The sequence below is a fragment of the Mirounga leonina genome, unplaced genomic scaffold (assembly GCF_011800145.1).
Source record: "Mirounga leonina isolate KUSES-001 unplaced genomic scaffold, KU_Mleo_1.0 Mir_151, whole genome shotgun sequence".
NCBI lineage: Eukaryota > Metazoa > Chordata > Mammalia > Carnivora > Phocidae > Mirounga > Mirounga leonina.
This window is the reverse complement of record NW_023270377.1, coordinates 20585943-20594533: the sequence shown is the minus strand read 5'-3', so window position 1 is coordinate 20594533 and position 8591 is coordinate 20585943. Positions and strand designations below refer to the sequence as shown.

Here is an 8591-nt window from a genome sequence, read left to right as displayed (position 1 = left end):
TTTCTTTCTTTCTTCCTTTCTTCCTTTCTTTCTTCTTTCTTTCTTTCTTTCTCTCAAAGATATTTGTTTTATTATTTATTTGAGAGCGAGAAAGAGCACAGAAGCAGGGGGAGAGTGACAGAGGGGGAAAGAATCCCAAGTAGACTCCCTGCAGAGCACAGAGCCCGATGAAGGGCTCGATCCCACACCACCGAGACCACTACCTAAGTGGAAACCAAGAGTCAGACGCTCAACTGACTGAGCCAGGCGCCCCTCGTCTGCATTTTCTTTCTTTCTTGTTTGAGCCAAGCCTTGGGATAGTGTTGAAAATAAAAGGGGACGATGGTAACTGTTTTACAGTCACGGGATATAGGCACGGGGCAGCTGTGAAATGCACCCTTAGGCCTTGGGGAGCATAGTTAATTGCCTTCTTGGCCCTAATAGGAGATTAGTAGCTGCTCTTTATATCTGCTTTTCCCATATTTTTTTCTTAAGTAAGCTCTATGCCCAGCGTGGGGCTTAAACTCAGCACTCTGAGATCAAGAGTTGCATGTTCTATCGACTGAGCCAGCCAGGTGCCCCGATTCCATTATTTACAAAAGTTCTCCTTACTTCCTATTAGCCAATCTCTCATTGCTCCCACCCCCTGTGATAGCTCATAGTGACAGATACTGATTCCAGGCAAGAGTTTACCATTCTGCTCGCAGGGACTCAGGTACCGCCATGCTCCAGGGGCTTATACAAAGCCTGATCCACAGGCATGGAATCCCACACAACAGCATCCAATCAGATGACCCACTTCCCAGTAAAAGGTGTGAGAATGGGTCCCTGACCGTGAAACCATAGATTGTTGCACACACGGTGCTTCTAGAAGGAGCCAGCCCCACAGAGGAGTAGAACAATGAGCGCACACCTGAAGTGCCAGCAACCTTCTGAAAGGATGCAGTACCATCTGTCAGGACGCATTTCCCCCAAGGCTTTGGGGACATTTCTGGGAACCAATGAGTGGGAGAGGGAGTGGTCCTACTTACTATCACTTCCAAAGCTCCACCACGGGACTTGGTGCTTCCATCCATTTCTGGATTCTGCAGCATTGGAAGTCCTGGTCCCAAAGGAGGCAACTCTTGCTGGGGGACCCAGGAAGGTCCCATTGAACTACGAACTATGGCCGAGTCTGGGGCCCATTGGCCTGACTGTGCTCAGGCACGAGCTGATGAAACAAGGAGTCTCCCTGGCCAGCAGGAGGAGCGGAGCTACTTTTAGACAGTGAGGACCCGAACTAACACAAGCCATGGACGAGAAGAGCAGCGTGTGGGTGGGGGAGAGGAAACGTCCACAAGGGCCATATTTATCAACAAACTCTTTTAACACGATTAATAATTAGAGTTGTTTTTTCCTCTAGATGTCTTTTTCTTCTTGTTCCATGCCTTTAGCACCATGGTCTTACCTTTTAGGGCACTTAGAGCACTTAGGGAGGTTTAAATTTGTATGTGACTTGATTAAGGTTATTCTTTTTGTTGTTGTTGTTATTTATTTTTTATTATGTTCAGTTAGCCACTGTATAGTACAGAATTAGTTCTTGATGCCATGCTCAGTGATTCATTAGTTAAGTATAACACCCAGTGCTCTCTCGCGCGCGCTCTTGTAAGCTCTGTGGGGGCAAGGTCCGTGTGTTTTTTTCCAGTATTGCACACCCAATTCCTACCATAATGCTGAGTGCATAGGGGCTCAGAATTATTGAGTGATTAAACTTATTCAGGAATATTTAGTCTACAGCAAAATTTACTAAGTGTAGTAGCAAGATAACATTATTGACAGGACACTATCACGAAATGTACAGAAGTCCTCGGGAGTAGACTTATGATTTTAAAATACAGATGACAGTCAGCTGTCCAATAATTGGTCTAACAAGAAGATCTGACAAGGAGTGGTAGCTAAGTCTCATGCTATGTGGGGTGGCCTCCATTCCTTAAGTAGAAACAAACACGTGACAACACCGTGGAGATTTATGGGGTTGTTTGCGGTCGTTGGCATGAGGAAATTTGAAAAGCAAGCCCTGCCTCTTCCATCTTCCTCACCAAGCTATGTTAGGATTAGCCTGCTCTCTCACATGGCTTGTAATTCTTAGCAACTAGGATATTAGCATGTCCAGAAGGTCATTTTAAAGTGTTGTCTAGAAGGAAAAGATTTCTGATCTTTCCACATGAATAGCATGGACACAAAACGTACAGCTGTGTGTGTCCTCTCAGGGGTGAATCTGCACTTGGGCAAATCCAAAAGTGAGCTCCTCTTTTCATGCTGCTCCCCAGGCATATCGTTGGCCTCACCCTGGTCCCGCCCCTCCCCAACTGTGGGAGCCTGATAAAATGGCAGATTCAGGGGTCCCTTCCCAGAGCATGGTAAATTACATACAGCTGTTGCCAACTTAATGATGGTTTGACATGATTTTTCAACTTTACTATGGCGCGAAAGTGACAGGCTTTCAGCAGAAACTGTACTTCGAATTTTGAATTTATCCCGGGCTGGTGATATGCAGTACACATTCTCTCGTGATGCTGGGTAGTGGCAGAAGGCTATAGCTCCCCATCAGCCAATCAAGAGGGAAAATAACCGATACACTGACGACCATTCTGCACCCATACAACCCTTCTGGTTCACTTTCAGCACAGTATTCAATAAATTACATGAGATATTCAACACTTTAGTATAACGTAGTCTTTGTGTGAGATGATCTTGCCCAACTGTTGGCTAAGGTAAGTGTTCTGGGCATGTTTAAGGGAGACTAGGTAGGCTAAGCTATTGATGTTCAATAAGTTGGGTTTATTAAATGCATTTATTTTATTTTATTTTATTATGTTATGTTAATCACCATACATTACATCATTAGTTTTTGATGTAGTGTTCCATGATTGTTTGCGTATTAAATGCATTTTTGACTTAATGCTATTATCACCTAACAATGGGTTTATCAGGATATAACCCCTTTTTAAGTCAAGGAAGATCTTTACTTTGCACTGAGAATTACTGATAAAGAAAAGGAAATATCTACTTGACTTCAAGAGGGAATAAGTCAATTGAAAGAGGTTTAATTAAGACAAAAAACTGACTGTACATAATTTATAAAAGACATTTCAGAAGTCAGGATCCCATTGCCCCAAAAAATCAACTGAAGGCAGAATACTGGACCCTAATACATTTGCATAACACTTAATTTAAAAATTTCATTTTGCATACAAAGGGAGAAACATGAAGAAAAGGGAATACTTTAGATTGGAAATCAAGACACAAATCAAGTACTACCAAGAAATACTGCACATAACTTTATTTTTCTTTTGAATCAAGAGGCTTTATACAGATCTAACTTCATGAACAAAACAAATCATGCATTGATATTTACCATACAGCTTAATGGATCCAAAAGCATGATATCTACCATAAGATAGGCATCATTATATATTTCTAGTTTTAAGAATCATCATGATGCCATAATTTAGATTTATTGCCCATCTTTACAATTAAATATTAAAACCTTTTGGGAGATCATGATACCTCTATTATTAATTTGAAATTATTTCATTTTCCAATTATCTTGCTCAGAAATAAAAGGCATAATCATAAAGTATGTTAAGCTCCATTCCTAAAAGAGAAATCTTTAATCACAGGCTAACCAGTGTTGTTTGGGGCTTAAACATGCACTATTTCAAGAACAGTTTTTGCATAAGCATAATTGATAACATTAAAAAGGCAGAAAGTGATTATTCCATTCATATTATCAGCTCCTGGAAAAGTACCGAAGTGCGTTCTTGAGATATTAAGGCATTTGGGGACAAAAGACACCTCCAGTTTCCTTAGCTCAGAGCTTGCCTTTATTCTTGAAAGTCTCCTTCATCTGTTTGACAACAGAAAGGTCCCCTGCTCCATCAGGCCAGTTGTCATGATCTGGTAAGTGGAAAACCTCATGTCAGGTGCATATCTATTAACCTCCTTCATCCTCTTAGTTTCCAACAGACCCTCTTCTTATTTTCCCTAATTCACCCCTTTTCTTTTCTCAGCAAGAAAAAAGAAACCATTAGGACAACTGGCAAAGGTCTTGAGAAAATCCTGGTTTTGAATCCCAGCCCTGCCACACATACTAGCCTTTCCAAATTTGGAGAAGTTCCTCCTCCTGAGCCTGTTTTCCTCAGGGGGGTAACAACAGCTGTTCTTCTGACGTTGTGAAAATGAAATGTGATGGCCTGCGTTGCGTGCTTGGCATACTGTGGCCGCTGGATCTACACTACCCTAGGACCCAGGATGACCTGAAAGACATGTGCTTACTTTGTACCGGGCGCACGTAGCTGCCTGTCCAGCATCCAGTCCCTCATCCTCTCTTTCCAAGAGCCTCCACCTGCACTTGGGAATCCATGAGGTTCTGGGGAAGTGGCCCCACTTTGATCACTGACTGAGCTAAGTTAAGCAGTGCACTCCATTCCTCTGGCTCTGGTTACTGCTTGAGGACGGCCACACGCATCAGCTCGTCCAAAACAGAGTAGGTCTCAGAATTCTGCTAGAAATGCTGTAACAATGTCATTCCCTCCCCTCTCTCTGTCCAGCTGGCTGGGGACAAAGAAGCATGGGGCTTTCAGGTGGCAGGCCGCTGTTCTGCAACCAGGAGAGTCCGTCTTAAGATAAAGCCAACACAGCAGAAGCAAAAACAGAGGGAAAAGAAAAAAAAATTATCCCCAATGAGCTCAGTGAACAGATGATTCAAGTCTGGCTTGCTGTTCAGTTATGCAGGCCAGTAAATGCCTTTCTTGCTCAGGCAAGTTTGAGCTGCAGCTAAAAGCATTCTATGTGATACAGGGCTTTAAATGTGTGTTATCTAATTTAATGCTCCCAACCGTTTACTCAATAAATGCTGTAAGCAACCCCACTTTACAGAAAAGAAAATGGAGGCCTACAGACATTAATTTTCCTAAGATCACACAGCTAGTAAGGGTCTAGCAGGGCTTCCACCCCAGGCTTTGTCACTTTAGGGCTGGCAATCTTCAAGAAAACACAGGACAGAAAGGCTCAGTAAGTATTCCCACTCGTTATTTGGGGGGGGGGGGGGACATATTGTTTGTTTGTTTTTTAAAGAATTTAGTTATTTGTCAGAGAGAGAGAGAGAGAACACAAGCAGGGGGAGCGGCAGGCAGAGGGAGAAGCAGGGTTCCACCGAGCAGGGAGCCGGATGTGGTACTCGATCCCAGGACCCTGGGTTCATGACCTGAGCCGAAGGCAGACGCTTAATGACTGAGCCACCCAGGCGTTCCCGGGTGGGGGTGGGGGGTGGAGGAGTATATTCTTGAAAAATCGCTCTGATTTCGCCAAAAGCTTAAAAAATATCTTTACACTAATAAATACAGTGTTTGGGATACTTGGGTGGCTCGGTCGGTTAAGCATCCGATTCTTGGTTTCTCTCTCAGGGTCATGAGATGGAGCCCTGCATCCAGCTGAGCAGGGAGTCTGCTTGGGATTCTCCCTCTGCCTTCCCCCTGCTCTCTTTCTCTAAAGTAAATAAATAAAATCTTAAAAAACAAAACAAACAGTGTTGGGATTACAAAAGATAACTGTTTCACTGGAGGCCTGGAGAAGCAGCTGCCTGGAGTTAACTTTCCCTTTCTAAAGGAGAATCGACAAATACCCTCAACACCAGCAGTGAGGGAAGTAGAAAGCGTCCCTTCCACCTTGGCCACTTTAAATACTATCTGAAAACAGTATTGCATAACACGTAGGCATTTCTGTCTTTCTAACCAGGTGCACATCACCACATTGATGTTATTAGTAAAGAAATACAGATGGGAGGGGGCAATAATAATATTAAAGTCCCAGACTAATCATTTATTAATGCAAAGAAGGTCTGAAGCCTTGAGTAGACTGTTAGTACACAAAAGAGTAGGGTGAACCTAGGTCCCTGATACAAAATTGAAATACATGTGCAGGGGCGTCTGGGTGATGCAGTCAGTTTAGCAGCTGACTCTTGGGTTTCAGCTCAGGTGTGATCTCAGGGTCGTGAGATTGAGCCCTGCGTCGGACTCCATGCTTAGCAGAGTCTGCTTGAGATTCTCTCTCCCTGTCCCTCTGCCTGCCCCTCCTCCCGTGTTCTCTATCTCTCTCTCACAGAAATAAATAAATAAATCTTAAAAAAAAAAATACACATGCATTACATCAACCACATTTTAATTTGTTAGTAGCCACTTACTCTTCAGCAACAGTGAAAATACCTTTGAATTTTGTATTTGTGGGCAACATCTATATTGGTTGAGCCTTATAAAACTACTGGTTCTGTATATTAAAAATGGTTGAATACAGCCAATTCATATGGTTTCATTCAATATACATCCCAAAGATAATGTAAAATAGTACCGTAGCACGCCTCCCCACCTAACAGGTCTGAGTCTTCTGCTGAGATATACAAGCCACTTCTTAGAAGAACAAAGAGGAATTAAATCTTAAAAATACAGCCACCTCTTGCCTCTTTTCTGTCTCCTCCTTATACTATATACTCATATTAAGAATATTTTTCAAGGTTAAACTTCCATCAACCTATACACACAAGGCAATTTTTTAAAAATATATAAAGCTATGTGCTATGATAAAAAATATTTAGATATTTTCTTTGGGAACATTTCCTTTAAAGATCCTATCAGGAATATAAACATTTTGTACATTTTTGATGTTCCGTGAGAAAAAACCCTAATCCTTTATGTAACTGCTTAAGAAATTTTGTAAACTTGGGCACCTGGGTGGCTCAGTCAGTTAAGCAGCTGCCTTCGGCTCAGGTCATGATCCCAGGGTCCTGGGATTGAGCCCCGCATTGGGCTCCCTGCTCAGTGGGGAGTCTGCTTCTCCCTCTTCCTCTGCTGCTCCCCCTGCTTGTGCTCTTTCTCTCTCTCAAATAAATAAATAAAATCTTTTTTTTTTTAAGAATTTTATTTATTTATTTGACAGAGAGACACAGTGAGAGAGGGAACACAAGCAGGGGGAGTGGGGGAGGGAGAAGCAGGCTTCCCGCCAAGCAGGGAGCCAGATGCGGGGCTTGATCCCAGGACCCCGGGATCATGACCTGAGCCCAAGGCAGACACCCAACGACTGAGCCACCCAGGTGCCCCAAATAAATAAAATCTTAAAAAAAAAAAGAAAAAGAAAGAAATTTTGAAAACTTGAACCTGAAAAGGCATAAAGTTAGTGACTGCTCATTTCTTGAGGGCTCACCTGGTACATCGAATAGGTGCATATACAAAGACTGGCCCCCGTCCACATCCACCAACTGTCCAGTAATAAAGGAAGCTGCAGGGGACAGCAGGAAGCAGACCAGCGAGGAGATCTGGAAACAGAAGCACACACATGCACACAGAAAAGCAGATGCTCCCCATTTGGGGCTGCTTCCCTGCCCAAGAAAACACATCTCAAAACATACAACTGTAATATGCATTCTACAGTCTGTGTGCACCATCACCTAACAAAACACAGACAACTAACTGCCTTTTTCTATTTGAGCACCATTAAAAAAATGTGACTAGTGTGGCAAGATGTGAAGGAGCCTACACCGTGTCAAATAAGCTACACATGGTGAATAAGCTGAAAGCGAACACAGTGCTTGATTTTTCCCACAAACTACCCAGTTCCTTCCACACCTTTCAGTGCTTACCATAACTCACTTTTCCACGCCATCATGTGCCTTTTATGCTTTTGTCCCTGACGTAGTCAATGTGTCTGTGGAACAATAAGCTGGCATCCAGCCAGTGGTCCCGCAGGCTGCAAGGCCAGGAACTGAGACTACAGGAGCTTTCTACGAAAGGGACTGCAGAATCCCACCGCACCGCCTAAAAATTCAGAAGTAATTGATGACTGCAGGAACATCTACTCCCAAAAACAAAGAGAGAGAGAAATGATTTCACTGGATATCAAGGAACTCTCTGCGAGGCTCTTAGCACAGCCAGAGTTTCTCAAAGGGAGATCCCAAACACTGGCATTAGAATCCTTGGGTCCGTTGAGACCTTGGGTCCTCCTTGAGACCTTCTGAATTTTAAGCTCTGGGGTTGGGTCCCCAGAATCTGCTAGAGGAGACTCCCCAGCTGGAGGGAGACTAGGGGGAGGCTAATGAGGTGCTTAGGGGGCAGTATTTAAGGAGGCGCTCACTCTCGGGGCAGACCCCGCGCTTGTACGACTGAGAGTGAGCGTGTCCTTAAGTTTTACATCCATGCCTAGCTTGCCTCACCCCATTTAAAGTGTTCGCTTACATGGCTATGCCTCATTGAGGCTGTGAGACCCTGGAGGCTAGGCATCGCCTTCTGTCTGTACTTGTGTCCCTAGAAGCTAGTGTAGACCTGCACTAAAACAGAGGCACTAGCCATACGACACTACCCACCTTCCACATGGCTAGTCAGAACTGAGATGTGTTGTAAGTATAAAATACACACGAGATTTTGAATACTTTGTATGGAGAGAAGGCAAAACCTACAGAAGAACGTAAAATGATGTTTTAGATATATTGGGTTGCATAAAACCTTATTAATAATAATATATATAATTATTTCTATTATCTATTGTATATTAAATTACTACAGCAATATTAATTTCATCTCTTT

The 8591-nt window shown here is 43.2% G+C and overlaps 1 protein-coding gene across 6 annotated transcripts in view; it reads right to left on the bottom strand.

Moving 5' to 3' along the window:
* Window positions 1–3284: 3284 nt before the first annotated feature.
* The window catches only part of PECR (peroxisomal trans-2-enoyl-CoA reductase), a 29298-nt gene continuing 23991 nt past the window's right edge, over window positions 3285–8591 (bottom strand). For 2 of the 6 annotated variants that reach the window (XM_035007198.1, XM_035007197.1), the window contains 2 exons: window positions 7216–7327; window positions 3285–3918 (listed from right to left, as the gene is read on the bottom strand). In XM_035007198.1, coding sequence (XP_034863089.1) covers window positions 3833–3918; window positions 7216–7327 — 198 coding nt within the window. In that variant the 3' untranslated portion in view covers window positions 3285–3832. Of the gene's footprint in view, window positions 3919–7215; window positions 7328–7651; window positions 7864–8591 lie in introns of those variants that run through there. The other 4 variants (XM_035007200.1, XR_004679596.1, XM_035007199.1 and 1 more) reach the window with 4 other exon arrangements.